At 45.3% G+C, this 19,162-nt stretch overlaps 1 protein-coding gene across 3 annotated transcripts in view; it reads left to right on the top strand.

The window, feature by feature from the left end:
• LOC142304286 (potassium channel subfamily T member 2-like) overlaps positions 1-19,162 on the top strand; it is a 266,854-nt gene that overhangs the window by 116,417 nt on the left and 131,275 nt on the right. For all 3 annotated transcript variants that reach the window (XM_075346519.1, XM_075346517.1, XM_075346518.1), the window contains exons 4-8: positions 1,654-1,701; positions 2,510-2,558; positions 3,928-3,987; positions 6,390-6,464; positions 15,332-15,415. In XM_075346519.1, the coding sequence (XP_075202634.1) occupies positions 1,654-1,701; positions 2,510-2,558; positions 3,928-3,987; positions 6,390-6,464; positions 15,332-15,415 (316 nt within the window). The remainder of the gene's footprint in view (positions 1-1,653; positions 1,702-2,509; positions 2,559-3,927; positions 3,988-6,389; positions 6,465-15,331; positions 15,416-19,162) is intronic.

Here is a 19,162-nt window from a genome sequence, read left to right as displayed (position 1 = left end):
CCCTCTCTCCCACTATCCCATTCTCCCACTCTCCTTCTATCCCACTCTCCCTTTCTCCCATTTTCCCACTGTCTCTCTATCCCATTCTTCCGCTTTCCCTTTCTCTCCCACTCTGACACTCCCACTCTCCCACTCTCTCTCCCTCCCCCTCCCACTCTCTCTCTCCCTCCCTTTCCCACCCTCTCTCCCCCACCCTCCCCCACTCACTCTCCTTCTCTACCATTGTCCCTCTTTCCCATTCTCCCTCTCTCTCCTTCTCTCCCTCCCACTCCCTCTCTGTTTCTCTCACTCATCCACTCCCCTTCTCTCACTCTTTCTCTCCCACTCTCCCCCTCCCACCTCTCTCTCTCCCTCCCTTTCCCACCCTCTCTCTCCCTTTCCCACCCTCTCTCTCCCACCCTCCCCCACTCACTCTCCTTCTCTACCATTGTCCCTCTTTCCCATTCTCCCACTCTCTCTCTCTCCCTCCTATTCTACCACTCTCCCTCTCCTTCTCTCCCTCCCACTCCCTCTCTCTGTTTCTCTCACTCATCCACTCCCCTTCTCTCCCTCTTTCTCTCTCACCACTGAAATCATATTACCTGACACATAAACTGTCTTATACTGAATAAATAATAATAAATATCCAGGTTCGCTGTAAAACAGCCAATATATTACCTCACACATCCAAACAGTTAGTAAGTGTTTTTTTTGTGTGAATAACTATAAAGCACAGGCTTAAAATTTCCCCTCAAAACATAGTTTATGACGTTCCCTGAGTCAAATGAGGTTGGTGGGGAAATATTTTTTGATTGTAAATGCGACGGTGTGGATTCCTTTAGCGGACATATACACACACATACATATGTACATACACACATACATATGTACATACACACATACATATGTACATACACACATACATATGTACATACACATACATACATATGTATATACACACACACACTAACACATACATATGCACATACACATACATACATATGTACATACACACACACATACATACATATGTACATACACATACACACATACATACACATACAGTATATACACACACATGCATCCACGCATACATACACACACATAAATACATACACATACAGTACACACACACACACACACACACACATACACACACACACACACACACAAACACATATACATATACACACACACACATACACACACACACACACATACATACATATACACACACACACATACATACACACACACACACACATACATACACACACACATACATACACACACACACACACACAAACACATATACATATACACACACACACATACACACACACACACACACACACATACATACATATACACACACACACATACATACACACACACACACACATACATACACACACACATACATACATACACACACACACATATATACATACACACACACATACATACACACACATATACACACACACACATAGACACACTCAGCTTTATATATTAGATATTCAGCCTCCTTCTCCCCCCGTAATCCCTCCCCTCCGTAAGCCCAGCACTTCCCCCTGTTCCTGTCCTCTCCAGCCTTGACACCCCTATTTTTAGAGTCCCCTCCTCTCTGTCTATGGTACTACTCTGCTCATCATCCTATATTTTGTATTACAGCTTGGACTGCCCAAAGCAGAACTACTCTTCTCAACATAAATTTGATTGGTAAGACCTGTGGTGCAACAGTGGACGTACACGATATTAGGGTTTGTTATTCCGATGGCAGCTTATGGCGACAGGTGCGGTTATAACAAAACGTACTGCTCTCAACCCCAATTGCTGTACAGGTTCCACCATTCACAATAGGAGATGTCACAGCTCACCTCCTTCCCATCCCCTCCAAGGAAAGTATTTCGTTGTCTGATATAGCATTTATCTCTGGAGGAGCTGACATGACCATAAAAATACGAAAATGTCACTAATTTCGCCAGACATTGTGTAATACTTCATGTCACCTGCGGGAGTGCTGCAGGGAAATTGCACACTTACTGCCAGGCGCCACCGTAGATCACAGCGGATCTTTGAAGGTTCCAGCAGCAGGATCTGTGATCACAACAAAAAGAGATTCTCTAAAGAATATAACCCCTTTAGGGACCTGACAATTGGGTATTGACAGGTAACAAAATTAAAGGGCCTCTGTCAGCACAGAATGACTGTTCAAGCCAAGTACAGGCGCTCGGTGCACCAGGGCGGAGCCAATCATTTAAGTGCACCTTCCCTGCTGCTCATTTCCCCTCTATCTCCTCCCGTCCATCTTCTTTGATTGACAGCTCTGCCTTCATAGAGCCTGAGAAGGGCGGAGATAGGGGAAAACAAGCAGGAGGGAAGGTGCACTTAAATTATTAGCCCCGCCCTGATGCACCGAGCGCCTGAGCTTGGCTTGAACAGTCATTCTGTACTGACAGAGGCCCATAAAGTCTTTTTCAAAACATCAATTGAGATATCACTAATACAGCAATGATTTTTTTTCCAGGACGCCTATTTTTTGGGTAAACAGACCGATTCCTTTGTGGGGTCTTCAGGTAAATATCAGAGAACTGCCCTATTATGTGGCCCCTGTATAGCACCATTATGTGGCCCCTGTATAGCACTATTTTATGGCCCCTGTATGGCACTATTATACGGTCCCTGTATAGCACCATTATGTGGCCCCTGTATAGCACCATTATGTGGCCCCTGTATAGCACTATTATGTGGCCCCTGTATGGCACTATTATACGGTCCCTGTATAGCGCCATTAAATGGTCCCTGTTTAACAGTATTATGTGGCCCCTGTATAGCACCATTATGTGGCCCCTGTATAGCACTATTATGTGGCCCCTGTATAGCACCATTATGTGGCCCCTGTATAGCACTATTATGTGGCCCCTGTATAGCACTATTATGTGGTCCCTGTATAGCACCATTATGTGGCCCCTGTATAGCACTATTATGTGGCCCCTGTATAGCACTATTATGTGGCCCCTGTATAGCACTATTATGTGGCCCCTGTATAGCACTAGTATGTGGTCTCTGTATAGCATTATTATGTGGCCCCTGTATAGCACTATTATGTGGCCCCTGTATAGCACTATTATGTGGCCCCTGTATAGCACTATTATGTGGCCCCTGTATAGCACCATTATGTGGTCCCTGTATAGCACCATTATGTGGCCCCTGTATAGCACCATTATGTGGTCCCTGTATAGCACCATTATGTGGCCCCTGTATAGCACCATTATGTGGCCCCTGTATAGCACTATTATACGGTCCCTGTATAGCACTATTATGTGGCCCCTGTATAGCACCATTATGTGGCCCCTGTATAGCACTATTATACGGTCCCTGTATAGCACTATTATGTGGTCCCTGTATAGCACTATTATACGGTCCCTGTATAGCGCCATTAAATGGTCCCTGTTTAGCACTATTATGTGGTCCCTGTATAGCACTATTATGTGGTCCCTGTATAGCACCATTATGTGGTCCCTGTATAGCACCATTATGTGGCCCCTGTATAGCACTATTATGTGGCCCCTGTATAGCACTATTATACGGTCCCTGTATAGCACTATTATGTGATCTCTGTATAGCACTATTATGTGGCCCCTGTATAGCACTATTATGTGGTCCCTGTATAGCGCTATTATGTGGTCCCTGTATAGCACTATTATGTGATCTCTGTATAGCATTATTATGTGGTCCCTGTATAGCACCATTATGTGGCCCCTGTATAGCACTATTATGTGGTCCCTGTGTAGCACTATTATGTGGTCCCTGTATAGCCACTATTATGTGCACTGTATGGCATTATTATATGGGCACTGTGGTATTAGTTCTCTCTATATTGGGCGGCCCAGGCCTCCACATCTGTGTGTGTATAGTGACATTTGTCTGTGTTTTCTCCTCCAGGTTCTGGTTGCGTTAATCAGCTTTCTGGAGACCATGCTCCTCACCTACCTGGGATATAAGGTAGGGCTCCGTCCTCCGCACCGCAGTGTGAACGTGCGCCAACTCCGGACCAAACATTTAACCTCCACTGTCCAAGAGAGTTTATTAATGTGGTGTTCTGTATCCGCACATCCTCTGCCGCTCCTGTCCCTACACCCCCTCCTCCATCTCCGGCCTCCTCTTACCTGGATAACCACAGCCAGGTCCTCTCTCCATTTTCCTGTCCTATTTCTTCTTCCTCCCTCTCTTAAATTTGCCCTTTGCACCCTTTATTTTCCTCCCAATTTCTTCCTCTTCCTTTCTCATTCTTTTCTTCCAGTTCCTATTTCCCCCCTGATTGCTCGGCATCCCTCTGCTTTCTGTCCCTATCACTTTCCCATCCTCTTCCGGGATCAGATCTCCTCTTATCCTATTCTATATACTGGCAACCATCTTTTATCTTCCTCACAAGAACTTCACTTCTTCTTTATCTCATTTTTCTTTCTTTATTTTTTCTTTCTTTTCTTCATTCTTATCTTCAAACTCATTCTTTCTATCTTGTTTTATTCTCTTTTCCTCTTCCTTTCTTTTGTTTTGTTCTTTATAACTTGTTCCTTCTATTTTTCTTTCTAGCTTCCCTTTTACTCTTCCTTCTTTTTCTTTCATTTTTATTGTTGGTTTCTTTTGTTCATTCTTTTCTTCTATCTCTTTTGTTTGTTTCTAACGTGTTCTATCTTTTTTTTTTTTACTCTTTTTCTATTTCTTTTCCCCTTTTTTTGTTTCTTTCTTTTTGTCTTCCTTCCTTCTTTTTGTATAAATATCTGTGTTTTATCTATATATCTAACTTATTTTCCTTTCCCTTTTCCTTTCCTTTCTCCTTTCATTCTTCCTTTCCTTTTTCCTTTTATTTTTCCTTTCCTTTCTGCTTTCCTTTCTCATTTCTTTTCATCTGTCCTTTTTGCTTTGCTCTCCTTTTTCCTTTAATATCCTTTCTTTTTTTTCCCTTTCCTATCCTCTTACCTTTCCTTTTTTCATTTCCTTTCCTTTTTCCATTCCTGTCCTCTTTGCTTTCCTTTTTCCTTTCCTTTTCATTCCTGTCCTCTTTCCTTTTTTTTCTTTCCTTTCCTCTTTCCTTTTCTTTTTCCTTTCCTTTCTTTTCTCCTTTCTTTTTTTTTCCATTCCTGACCTCTATCCATTCCTTTTTCTTTTCTCCTTTCCTTTCTCCTTACTTTTTTCTTTCCTCTCCTCTTTCCATTCCTGTGCTCTTTCCTTTCCTTTCCTCTTTCCATTCCTGTCCTCTTTCCTCTTTTGTTTCCTTTCCTCTTTCCATTCCTGTCCTCTTTGTTTTCCTTACTTTTTCTTTTCTTCTTTCCTTTCCTTTTCCTGTCCTCTTTCATTTTCTCTTTCCTTTCTTTTCTTCTTTCTTTTTTTTCCATTCCTGATCGCTATCCTTTCCTTTTTCTTTTCCTTTCTTTCTTTTTTATTTTTTTCTCCTTTCCTTTCTCCTTACTTTTTTCTTTCCTCTCCTCTTTCCATTCCTGTCCTCTTTCCTTTCCTTTCCTCTTTCCATTCCTGTCCTCTTTGCTTTCCTTACTTTTCTCTTTTCCTTTTTCCTTTCCTTTTTCTTTTCCTTTTCTCTTTCCATTCCTGTCCTCTTTCATTTCCTCTTTCCTTTCTCCTTTTGTTTTTTTTCCATTCCTGTCCTCTATCCTTTCCTTTCCTGTCCTCTTTCCTTTTTCTTTTCCTTTCTTTTCTCCTTTCTTTCTCCTTACTTTTTTCTTTCCTCTCCTCTTTCCTTTCTTTTCCTCATTCTAATCCTGTCCTCTTTCCTATCCTCTTTCCATTCCTGTCCTCTTTCCTTTCCTATAAATATCTCTCCTCTTTGATTCTCTCTCCCCTAGTTTTCCCTTCTGTACACACTTCTCTCCTATCTAATATCCTCACATATTTCACCATCATTGCGGTCACGTCTTCTGCTCTGGTGCAATGTGTCAGTGCCGGGTGGTCTGAGCAGGTGATAGCGGAGAGGTGACAGCCCCTCGTTACCCCCCTCATTACTGTACCTGACAGCAGTGATCGCAGTCTTTTGTAATTAGGCCGTTTGGCTATGTGCGTGGCCGGTAATGTCCTGTGCGGTGATGTCTTCCCGGATATAGGCGCGTCAGGTTCTATTACAAGTCCTGCTGTGCTTGGCACAATGGTCCCTGGCAGTGAGGGGCAGGTAATTCCCGGTGGGGCGCGATGTCCCCGCTGTCTGAAGTGTTCAGTCTCCTCTAATTACTATTAATGTGTCGGGGGAACGAGACGTCGGCCCCTTATCTGCCCGGGTAACCTTCCCTTCTCGCCTCTGCGTCTTATTAAGGAGAACAAAAGGGTTTGGGTCCATAACATTATGATATATATATATACTGTATATACTGTACATTCTTTTTACTATATCTTAGGGCAACATCTGGGAGCAGCTGCTGAGATTCCCGTTTATTCTTGAGATGTTCAATACTCTGCCGTTCTTCATTACTGTAAGTACCGGTTCCCCTTCCTCGCCCTTTTCACCCTCTTCCTCCACACCACATATTATGGAGCAAGTGACCCCCTCATCCCCCTGACGGCAGCCCCCTGTGCTCTCCCCTCTTCTCCACTTATGGAACAAGTGACCCCCTCATCCCCCCCTGACAGCAGCCCCCTGTGCGCTCCCCTCTTCTCCACTTATGGAGCAAGTGACCCCCTCATCCCCCCCTGACGGCAGCCCCCTGTGCGCTCCCTCTTCTCCACATACGGAGCCAGTGACCCCCTCATCCCCCCCTGACGGCAGCCCCCCGTGCGCTCCCTCTTCTCCACATACGGAGCCAGTGACCCCCTCATCCCCCCCTGACGGCAGCCCCCTGTGCGCTCCCTCTTCTCCACATACGGAGCCAGTGACCCCCTCATCCCCCCCTGACGGCAGCCCCCCGTGCGCTCCCTCTTCTCCACATACGGAGCCAGTGACCCCCTCATCCCCCCCTGACGGCAGCCCCCTGTGCGCTCCCTCTTCTCCACATACGGAGCCAGTGACCCCCTCATCCCCCCCTGACGGCAGCCCCCTGTGCGCTCCCCTCTTTTCCACTTATGGAACAAGTGACCCCCTCATCCCCCCCTGACAGCAGCCCCCTGTGCGCTCCCCTCTTCTCCACATACGGAGCCAGTGACCTGCTCATCCCCCCTGACGGCAGCCCCCTGTGCGCTCCCTCTTCTCCACATACGGTGCCAGTGACCCCCTCATCCCCCCTGATGGCAGCCCCCTGTGCGCTTCCCTCTTCTCCACATACGGAGCCAGTGACCCCCTCATCCCCCCCTGACGGCAGCCCCCTGTGCGCTCCCTCTTCTCCACATACGGTGCCAGTGACCCGCTCATCCCCCTGACGGCAGCCCCCTGTGCTCTCCCCTCTTCTCCACATACGGAGCCAGTGACCCGCTCATCCCCCTGACGACAGCCCCCTGTGCTCTCCCTATTAATCCTCAGACCGGTTGTGAGCAGTGATCTACTCTGTATCTTTCCTGAAAGCCATTCATGTGGAATAAGAGCTTTTAATATGGGAATATAGGTGCGGTATTATAGAAAGTCGCTTATTTTTAGCCCTTTTAACGCTGTTTGTTCCATCCCGGGTCATAGAGGTGACATATTAAATACTAGAGCGTTATTTCACAAGCACCCTGGCCAAAGCCGGTTTGGTAAAAAAATTCCCTACGTAGAGTTTTAATAGTCAAATAAAGCAGATAAAGAGGAGTCTATAAAATATATATATTGTTATAGCGTGATCCGTTTCCAGGAAAGTTGGGGTTGCCCGTAGTGATCGGCCATCTGTCACAATATGGGCGAAGCATGGCGCTATATTTTACCATAGAGGCACCTTCTTCTGCATAAAATGGTACTGATCATATTCTTATTTTTTGGTTGCATTGAAGCAATAGAAAAAATAGTTGCAAAAGTATTCACACCCATAAAGCTACGACTGTAGAGTGTGAAGTTGCACACAAGTACTTTTTCGTGTTGTTTTATACACATAAGACATATTTTTTGGTTGCATTGAAGCAATAGAAAAAATAGTTGCAAAAGTATTCACACCCTTAAAGCTACATCTCTAGAGTGTGAAGTTGCACCTATAAGCCTCACAAGTACTTTTTAATCGTTTATTATGCCGCTTACTATTTCTAATTAGAAGTGAGGTCTAAGTGTCCCCCCCGGGGGTCTCTAACCCACACTGTCAGAGGAAAATGGCAGAGTATCTGCCACCTGTCATGCCCGGACTCAAAGTACACAGCTCCGGGACGCAGTATTGTCACTGATTAATGCTTTACGAAAATAACTCCAAACTGAATGACTGCATCTATAAAATGTCCCTTAAAGGGGCTGCTGCACCTGGGATATCCTAACAATATGCTATAAATGCTCCTAATGGGATAATCCCTTTAAGGAGGACCTCCACCAGGCCAGAAGTGTCTATATTTTTATCTCATTTTATCCCCGTTGCTCCCCTGAGTTGTCACACTGAGTTATTCCCAAACTTCGCCGACTATCATGGTGGCATTGGGCTCTGTTCAGATTGCAGTGTCTGGGATCTGCAGAGGCAGGCTCGGGCGTCAACCTGCGGTGTGCTGATTCATAGACAGGCTAGCAAGAGTTAATGTCTGCTACTCTGCTTGCTCCTTTAATCGCATTTTGTGGGGAGACCTATCACATTTGTTCCCCTCCTATTTATGCCGGTTGAATCCTTCCACCCATGCCAGCTATAGTTTATTCTATGTTGGGATGTGAGGTGTGGTGTCACAGACTTAGGGGTACTTTGCACGCTGCAACATCGCTAGCAGATGGTAGTGATGCTGAGCACGATAGTCCCCGCCCCCGTCGCACATGCAATCTCTTGTGATAGCTGCCGTAGCGAACATTATCGCTACGGCAGCTTTACAGGCACTTACCTGCCCTGCGACGTCGCTCTGGCTGGCAACCCGCCTCCTTCCTAAGGGGGCGGGTCGTGCGGCATCACAGCGACGTCACACGGCAGGCGGCCAATAGAAGCGGAGGGGCGGAGATGAGCGGGACGTAAACATCCCACCCACCTACTTCCTTCCGCATAGCCGGTGGACGCAGGTAGGTGATGTTCCTCGCTCCTGCGGCTTCACACACAGCGATGTGTGCTGCCGCAGCAACGAGGATCAACATCGTACCTGTCGCTACGGCGAAATTATGAAACGGACCGAAACTACACAGATCACCGATTTTCGACGCTTTTGCAATCGTTTATCGGTGCATCTAGGCTTTACACGTTGTGACGTCGTTACTGGCGCCAGATGTGCGTCACTTTCGATTTGACCCCGACAACATCGCAGTTGCGATGTCGCAACATGCAAAGTACCCCTTACTGGTGAAAGTTGTGTTCATTGCTTGGAGTGGTTGTGGAGTTTATCCCTGTTGTTTTGTGCTTCCTTCCTGCTCTTTTTTTTCCTCCTGAATCAGTTATTGTCTTATCCTGTGTGTGTGCAGTGTGACAGAGTTTTGGTTTTCCCTTGTCTGTCTTTATCTGTGCATTTCATCTCACTTTTGTCCCGTCCCTCCCTTGGGGGGAGGAGGAGGGGAAATCAGATCAGGACTGGTCAGGAGAAGGGCCAGAAAGGAGACTCGAGCCTCTCCACCATCAGGAGTATCCCTGAGATTAAGGATAGCATAGGGCACCCTACCATAAGGGACAGCTTAGGAGCCCCGATTCCCCACTATTCCATAGCCATTGTGTTTTAATTTTGTAAAAATCCTCCATACGGTTCCTGAGATAGGGGCCTTTTTATTTAGTGTTATTTTGTCAAGGGGCGTGGCTGACAAGGTAATTATGCAGAACAGAATAAAGACACGCCCCTGAGGATCTTGTGAGCCACGCCCCTTTGTAAAAAGAAATAAAAAGGCCAATATCTATGGAACCGTATGGCGGATTTAAATAAAAACAAAACCAAAATACTCAGGGGAGGAGAGGGAATAAAAATAGAACAAAAATGTCTCCTTTTGACCTGGTGACACGGGTCCTCTTTAAGCATATGGATTCAGTAGAGGGGGGCCCTGCAGTATCCAGGTGACTGGCCACCAGGTACTACTACGTTCCCCTCATTCTTGATCACATCCAGTGTCATGTCCTAATACTTCTCGCAGCTGAAGATTTGTATCCAGCCTAATACATCCACAACACAAATCTCTGCCACGTGTCCTGATGGGTTTGTTACAATGTATCAGTGCAGGTAAAAGGGATCAGCCAGGAGTGTGGATTGTTTAGAGGATTGTCTAGATCAGGTGCAATTATAGCAAGCCTTCTTGTGCGAGTGTCGCAGCACTGGGCCGGCCAATCAAAAAGAGGAGCGATGGATTGTATTAATTAGGAAGAGGCCACAGAAAATTGATCTGGCCACTGAACCACTTTCCTGCTGATCGTCAGGAGAATTTGGCGACCTGGGTAGCCCCACAAACCGCATGTCCGGAGATCGCTGTGTGCTGCTAGGTGTATAGGGAACACATTGTGACCCACAAGGTACCACGAGCGCAACAAGTGTCATGCGTTGAAACAGCACCGACAGCAATGAAAGCTGTCACCACTGTGTGCTGGCCACACAGGAGAATGCTCAGCAATGTGGAAGCCAGGGAAGGTGAGTACAATGTTGTTGTGTTTTGCAGTAAACAGAATGGAGACATACTTACCAGGATTTTACATACAGTCAGGGCCAGAAATATTTGGACAGTGACACAAGTTTTGTTATTTTAGCTGTTTACAAAAACATGTTCAGAAATACAATTATATATATAATATGGGCTGAAAGTGCACACTCCCAGCTGCAATATGAGAGTTTTCACATCCAAATCGGAGAAAGGGTTTAGGAATCATAGCTCTGTAATGCATAGCCTCCTCTTTTTCAAGGGACCAAAAGTAATTGGACAAGGGACTCTAAGGGCTGCAATTAACTCTGAAGGCGTCTCACTCGTTAACCCGTAATCAATGAAGTAGTTAAAATGTCTGGGGCTGATTACAGGTGTGTGGTTTTGCAGTTGGAAGCTGTTGCTGTGACCAGACAACATGCGGTCTAAGGAACTCTCAATTGAGGTGAAGCAGAACATCCTGAGGCTGAAAAAAAAGAAAAAATCCATCAGAGAGATAGCAGACATGCTTGGAGTAGCAAAATCAACAGTCGGGTACATTCTGAGAAAAAAGGAATTGACTGGTGAGCTTGGGAACTCAAAAAGGCCTGGGCGTCCACGGCTGACAACAGTGGTGGATGATCGCCGCATACTTTCTTTGGTGAAGAAGAACCCGTTCACAACATCAACTGAAGTCCAGAACACTCTCAGTGAAGTAGGTGTATCTGTCTCTAAGACAACAGTAAAGAGAAGACTCCATGAAAGTAAATACAAAGGGTTCACATCTAGATGCAAACCATTCATCAATTCCAAAAATAGACAGGCCAGAGTTAAATTTGCTGAAAAACACCTCATGAAGCCAGCTCAGTTCTGGAAAAGTATTCTATGGACAGATGAGACAAAGATCAACCTGTACCAGAATGATGGGAAGAAAAAAGTTTGGAGAAGAAAGGAAACGGCACATGATCCAAGGCACACCACATCCTCTGTAAAACATGGTGGAGGCAACGTGATGGCATGGGCATGCATGGCTTTCAATGGCACTGGGTCACTTGTGTTTATTGATGACATAACAGCAGACAAGAGTAGCCGGATGAATTCTGAAGTGTACCGGGATATACTTTCAGCCCAGATTCAGCCAAATGCCGCAAAGTTGATCGGACGGCGCTTCATAGTACAGATGGACAATGACCCCAAGCATACAGCCAAAGCTACCCAGGAGTTCATGAGTGCAAAAAAGTGGAACATTCTGCAATGGCCAAGTCAATCACCAGATCTTAACCCAATTGAGCATGCATTTCACTTGCTCAAATCCAGACTTAATAAGGAAAGACCCACAAACAAGCAAGACCTGAAGGCTGCTGCGGCTGTAAAGGCCTGGCAAAGCATTAAGAAGGAGGAAACCCAGCGTTTGGTGATGTCCATGGGTTCCAGACTTAAGGCAGTGATTGCCTCCAAAGGATTCGCAACAAAATATTGAAAATAAAAATATTTTGTTTGGGTTTGGTTTATTTGTCCAATTACTTTTGACCTCCTAAAATGTGGAGTGTTTGTAAAGAAATGTGTACAATTCCTACAATTTCTATCAGATATTTTTTTCAAACCTTCAAATTAAACGTTACAATCTGCACTTGAATTCTGTTGTAGAGGTTTCATTTCAAATCCAATGTGGTGGCATGCAGAGCCCAACTCGCGAAAATTGTGTCACTGTCCAAATATTTCTGGACATAACTGTATATACCAGGAGAGGGACAGTATATAGCAGGAGGGGCCTAGGATGATGACATAGATACCAGGATGTGGGACATTTTTACCAGGATGGGCTTATATATACACCAGGATGTGGGCTAGAATGGGGAACATATACACTGTGTACAAAATTATTAGGCAAGATGTATTTTAGAGGATTTTTTTATTATTGATCAACTATGTTCTCAATCAACCCAAAAGACTCATGAATATCAAAGCTTAATATTTTTGGCAGTTGGAGGTTTTTTTTTTAGATTTGGCTACCTTAGGAAGATTCTGTTTGTGCAGGTAACTATTACTGTGCAGAATTATTAGGCAACTTAATAAAAACCAAATCTATTCCCATCTCACTTGTTTATTGTCACCAGGTAAACCAATATAACTGCACAAAATTTAGAAATAAACATTTCTAACATGCAAAAACAAAACCCAAAAAAATTAGTGACCAATATAACCACCTTTCTTTATGATGACACTCAGCAGCCGACCGTCCATAGATTCTGTTAGCTGCTTGATATGTTTACGATCCACATTGCGTGCAGCAGCCACCACAGCCTCCAGACACTGTTCCGAGAGGTGTACTGTTTTCCCTCCCTGTAGATCTCACATTTTATGAGGGACCACAGGTTCTCTATAGGGTTCAGATCAGGTGAACAAGGGGGCCATGTCATTATTTTTTCATCTTTTAGACCTTTACTGGCCCACCACGCTGTGGAGTAGTTGGGTGCATGTGATGGAGCATTGTCCTGCATGAAAATCATGTTTTTCTTGAACGATAGCGACTTCTTCCTGTACCACTGCTTGAAGAAGTTGTCTTCCAGAAACTGGCAGTAGGTCTGGGAGTTGAGCTTCACTCCATCCTCAACCCGAAAAGGTCCCACAAGTTCCTCTTTGATGATACCAGCCCATACCAGTACCCCACCTCCACCTTGCTGGCGTCGGAGTGGAGCTCTCTGCCCTTTACTGATCCAGCCTCTGGCCCATCCATCTGGCCCATCAAGAGTCACTCTCATTTCATTAGTCCATAAAACCTTTGAAAAATCAGTCGTAAGATATTTCTTGGCCCAGTCTTGACGATTTATCTTATGTTTCTTGGTCAGAGGTGGTGGTTTTTCAGCCTTCCTTACCTTGGCCATGTCCTTGAGTAAGGCACACCTTGTGCTTTTTGATACATCAGTAACGTTATAGCTCTGAAATATGGCCAAACTGGTGGCAAATGGCATCTTGGCAGCTTCACGCTTGATTTTCCTCAATTCATGGGCAGTTATTTTGCGCCTTTTTTGCCCAACACGCTTCTTGCGACCCTGTTGGCTATTTGCCATGAAACGCTTGATTGTTCGGTGATCACGCTTCAAAAGTTTGGCAATTTCAAGACTGCTGCATCCCTCTGCAAGACAGCTCACAATTTTGGACTTTTCAGAGCCCGTCAAATCTCTCTTCTGACCCATTTTGCCAAAGGAAAGGAAGTTGCCTAATAATTAAGCACACCTTATATAGGGTGTTGATGTCCTTACACCGCACCCCTCCTCATTACAGAGGTGCACATCACCTGATTTACCTAATTGGTAGTTGGCTCTCAGCCTATACAGCTTGGAGTAGGACAACATGTATAAAAAGCATCATGTGATCAAAATACTCATCTGCCTAATAAGTCTGCACACAGTGTATATTGGGATAGTGGACATATATATCAGGATGGGGGACATATATATCAGGATGGGGGACATATATATCAGGATGGGGGACATATTTACCAGGAAGGAGCCTAGGATGGAGGATATATATACTGTGTGTGTATATATATATATATATATATATATATATATATATATATATATATATATATATATATATATATATATATATATATCTCAGGATGAAGGACATATATGCCATGAAGAGGGACACACTTACCAGGATGGGGGCATATATACCAGGAAGAGGGACATATATACCAGGAAGAGGGACATATTTACCAGGGAGGAGCCCAGGATGGGGGACCTTAGAACAGGATGGGGAATATTTCTGCATAATGGGGGGTAAACTCGTATGTCTTTATAGGATTTAGAGCGCTAAATATCTATTTACATATATATATATACATCCGACCAACATAAGAGGGGGGCCCAGGTCCAAATTTTGCACCAGAAGGAAAAATTAGCACCAGGCACTCCAATTGATGTGAAAAAAGAATACATTTTATTGCAACTTCAAACAGTTCAACGTTTCGGTCCCTGCTTGGACCTTCTTCAAGAACTGACAAATGAAACAAATACAATTCCATTTAGATAAATACAATAAATGGTCTTCAAAATACTCAGATACAATGTCTAACAGACAAGAGAAGGAAAATTAAAATAAATGGAGAAATGTGGAAGGGATGGGGGAGGAGGGAGAGGAGATCCGAGTGAGTGAAGTGAGTGAAAACGATATATTCAAAAAATTGTAAAGAAAAAAATCATAACTATAAATTTTGCACCAGGGACCATCGAACTGTAGTTACGCCACTGGAGCAGACGCTTCGTATATGAAGTAGTCGCAGAACTTTTCGTTATAGAATAACTCTGCTGGGACTTGTAGTCTTTAAATATCCGCAGAGGCACAAAATAGCGACCACGGGTGTAAATAACAAGCCCCTCGGCAGTGCCTGATTCCTCCCGTGCTGCACATTTGCTTTCTTCTGCCTTTTCTTGGCCTCTCTCCTTCTTCTTAAGTAGCACCTGTCGGGTAACGTGGTTTGCCCATTCTCTCGCTGCCCACTCGTGGTGTGTGAGGTGCCGCAGGGATCGGGTACAGCTGCCACTCACATCCCACATCCATCCGCAGCTCAGCCCTGTCACCTCTCCCCCTGTAATCAGGCGCAGGCTGTTATTACGGCCCGGTGGGTGGAGAGGGAACATGAAATGTGCTGCGGAGGAAGCTGGAGCAGAAGAATTTTACCCACTTTTTGATTTGTGCATTTATATCTGTGTTTTTTGTTTGTTTTTTTAGGTTTTTTGGCCGCCCTTGAGAAGTCTTTACATCCCGGTCTTCCTCAATTGCTGGCTGGCAAAGCACGCGCTGGAGAACATGATTGTAAGACTCCGACCAGTCCGTGGCCATTCCTCAGTTTGTTCCTCAGGTCCTGCTGATTTTACATAAAGGACGGTGCATTCTCAGTTATGGCAGGTGGAGTGCCGTATGTGCGGGGGAACTCGGGGTCCTAGAAGAAAACGCAGATTTTCCCCTCCCCCTCTACTGAATTCTCTGCTTCCCTTACCATAGTCTGAACCTGTCAGCAGAACTGGTCCATAGGGACCTGAAAAAACTCTCCGAGGTTATATCCAATTATAAAAGTAAAAAAATGAAAAATACTTAAAATAAATTTCTGTACAAAGAATATTGAGGCTTAAGTGTGCACTGGATGGATCCGGACCCTCTAAGAGTCCTGGACAATCTTTAATATGCCACCCTTAGTGTCACAATGACTATAGGAAAGTGAGGAAGCTGGGCTCCTAAGCTGTCCCTTATCTCAGGGATACTCCTGATGGTGGAGAGGCCTGAATCTCCTTCCTAGCCCTGCTCCTGACCAGTCCTGATCTGAATCCCGTTACCGCCAGAGAAGGAATACTCACGTCAAGATGACTATGGAATAGCTGGGAACCGGGGCTCCTAAGCTGACAGTCAAACTAAGGGTCCCTATGCTATCCCTAACACCAGGGACACTCCTGATGGTGGAGAGGCCTGAATCCCCTCCCTAGACCTGCTCCTGACCAGTCCTGATCTGAATCCCCTTCCACCCAGAGAAGGAATACTCACGTCAAGATGACTATGGAATAGTGGGGAACCGGGGCTCCTAAGCTGACAGTCAAACTAATGGGCCCTATGCTATCCCCAACACCAGGGATACTCCTGATGGTGGAGAGGCCTGAGTCTCCTTCCTGGCCCTGCTACTGACCAGTCCTGATCTGAGTCCCCCTCGGGAGGGACTGGACAGGAGCGTGATGAAACTCAAAAATAATGAAAGTCAAGGGGAAACCAAAACTTTGTCACACAGCACACACACACAAACGTAAACACAACAAAGGGTTCAGGAGGAAAAACAAAAGCAGGAAAAAAGCTACAAAACAACAGGGGTAAACTCCACAACCGCACTAATCAATGAGCACAACTTTCACCAGTAAGTCTGGGACACAACACCTCACAGACCAACATAGAATAAGCTATAGCTGACATGGGTGGAAGGTTTCAACCAGCATAAATAGGAAGGGAGCAGATATGATAGGCCTCCCCACAACATGTGATTAAAAAAGCAAACACCCCAGCAGAGATTAAATGGAACCTGTCAGCAGTTTTTTTCAGTATTGAACCTAAAGTCTCCCCTTCTGCAGCTCCTGGGCTGCACTCTGTGAACGTGCACCTTGTTCCCTGATTCCCCTTGCAGAACCCAGAAATACATTTTTAAAATCTGACTGCCACGTATTGTTCTGGTCGGATGGGCGTGCTCTTTTTCGGCTTTCGTTTCCCCCTCCTGCCGCTGTTTACCGTCCTGCTTTGATGACTGACTAGGTGTGCTTGCGCGAGCCCGTGAGCTCTGTCATAATCTCGCATCTACACGGAGAGCTCACGGGTTTGCGCAAGCACACCTATGTTTTCAGCTCTGCCCACAATGGGGCAGAGCGAAGTGCACCTGCATGAGCCGGGAATGACTGCACAGGCACACGATTTTCTCCAGCTACGTGGATGGTGACAGAGGCGTCATCCACGTCGATCATCAAAGGAGGAGTCATTCTTTCCCTCCTACAGTTACACTTCTTATCCTCCGTTTAAAGGAGCTGTATTGCCAATATGGCCGGACTTTAGCTTCACGTTCTCTGACACTTAGAGAACTCCCGCCCGGGGCACTCACTTCATCTCACGTCCCATTCCATCCTGGCCCCTCACCTTTAGGAGTTGTAACCTGCTTAGCACCTTATTGCCGGGCATCCTATCTAAGAACCCGTCTCACTTAGTTACTCGTTCCTTCAGTCAGTCCTCTGACCCGACTCCAATAGATCACACTGTGTCTTGGTTACCTATCTATGTCTCGGTACACTGGATCACGCTTTCTTTTGCTCCGGTCCCCTCTCCCTTCAAGGACACCCACATCATGCGGCCTCATCAATCACCCAGACCATAGGACTCATTCTGTCATATTCTGGGCCCTATTTCCCTTTCTAAAAGAAAACAGTCACTGTCTCTAAATTCTAGCCCCTCCCACTGTGGGCTAGTCCCAATGCTTAACTGTTTCTTACCCTTCTGTGTGGCAAACCTATTCAACACTTATCACAATAAAACAGAACACATTACACAACCATAACGCGATTGGTGTCTTCAAGGGGGAATGGGGCAGCATGTCCATCTTTTTACAGCAAATGCACTGGACCAAACCTTACTATGCCTTGATAAAGTATTCATACCCCATGCGCTTTTCCACATTTTCCATGTAGCATCTGGAAAAAGGTTCACTGGTCAATTGAGACCAAAGAATTACTTTTTGAGTTAAATGCAAATCGCTATGTTTGGCGGAAAGCTAACACTGCCCATCACCCTGAAAACACCATCCCCAACGTCACACATGGTGGAGGCAGCATCCTGCTGTGGGAAGGCTTTTCTTCAGCAGGGGCAGGGAAGCTGGTTATAGTCAATGGGAAGATGGATGGAGCTAAATACAGGACAATCTTGGAGGAAAACCTGTTAGAGGCTGCAAAGACTTGAGAATGGGGCGTAGATTCACCTTCCAACAGGACAACGACCCTAAACATCCTGCCAGAGCTACAATAGAGGGTTTAGAGCAAATAATATTCATGTGTGTGAGCGGCCCAGTCACAATCCAGACCAAATCTAATTGAGAATCTGTGACAAGACTTGAAAATTGCTGATCACAGACGTCTCCATCCAATCTCACTGAGTGAGAGCGAGTGTGCAAAGAAGAAGGGGAAATGTCACTTCTAGATGTGAAAAGCTGGAGAGACGTCCCCCAAAAGACTCGCAGCAGAATCTGCAGCAAAAGGTGGTCCTACAAAGTATTGACTCAGAGGGGAGGAATACAAAGCGTGCACGACATCCATGTACCTTATGAGTGTGAATCTATATAACTTACTCTGCATGTACTGTAATGTATGTAAGTCCATGTATGTAGTGAGCGTGCATCCATATATACACCGGATATGAAAATTAGAGCACAATGTATGATCACTTGCTTTTTTCAGAAATCATGTCATCTACATTGATGAAAATTTGAAGGTTTTTGTGTAAGGGGGGCACCATGCCACTAGAACAGGGTTTTACAAAAGAGCCCAAAATGTGATAATGATTAGAGAACAGCAATGACTGCAGCACAGAGAGAGATGATCAGTAAATGTTCTGCAGGTAACAACAGTCACAATCAGTAGGACGTGCACCGGCTGTCGCTGTGAATGACTTCAGCACATCTGCAGCCACAGGACATCTCTAGTCTCTCACACTGCTCTGGTGGAATTCTGGTCCACTCTTCTACCAGTCTCTTCCACAGTGCTTTGACTGTTGTGGGTTTCTTGGCCATAACTTTGTCACCAAGGATTTCCAGAGATTTTCTATTGGGTTTAGGTCAGGGCTCTGGGCTGTGGCCATTTCATTGTTTCCATGTTTTCTGTTACAAGGAACTGCTTTCCTTATTTTGCTCTGTGACAGGGGGCATTGACATGAAACATGAAAATAGCTGGCTGATTGAGTAATGAATGCAAGTAAAGAACCGCGTGTTGTGAAGAAGGTTCTGATCCACACTTGTATTCACTCTGCCATGTAGCTGTATGAGAGGTTCAA

Source organism: Anomaloglossus baeobatrachus, chromosome 4 (genome assembly GCF_048569485.1).
Source record: "Anomaloglossus baeobatrachus isolate aAnoBae1 chromosome 4, aAnoBae1.hap1, whole genome shotgun sequence".
Classification (NCBI taxonomy): domain Eukaryota; kingdom Metazoa; phylum Chordata; class Amphibia; order Anura; family Aromobatidae; genus Anomaloglossus; species Anomaloglossus baeobatrachus.
The sequence above is the reverse complement of the archived record's forward strand: the minus strand, read 5'-3'. Positions and strand labels throughout refer to the sequence as shown.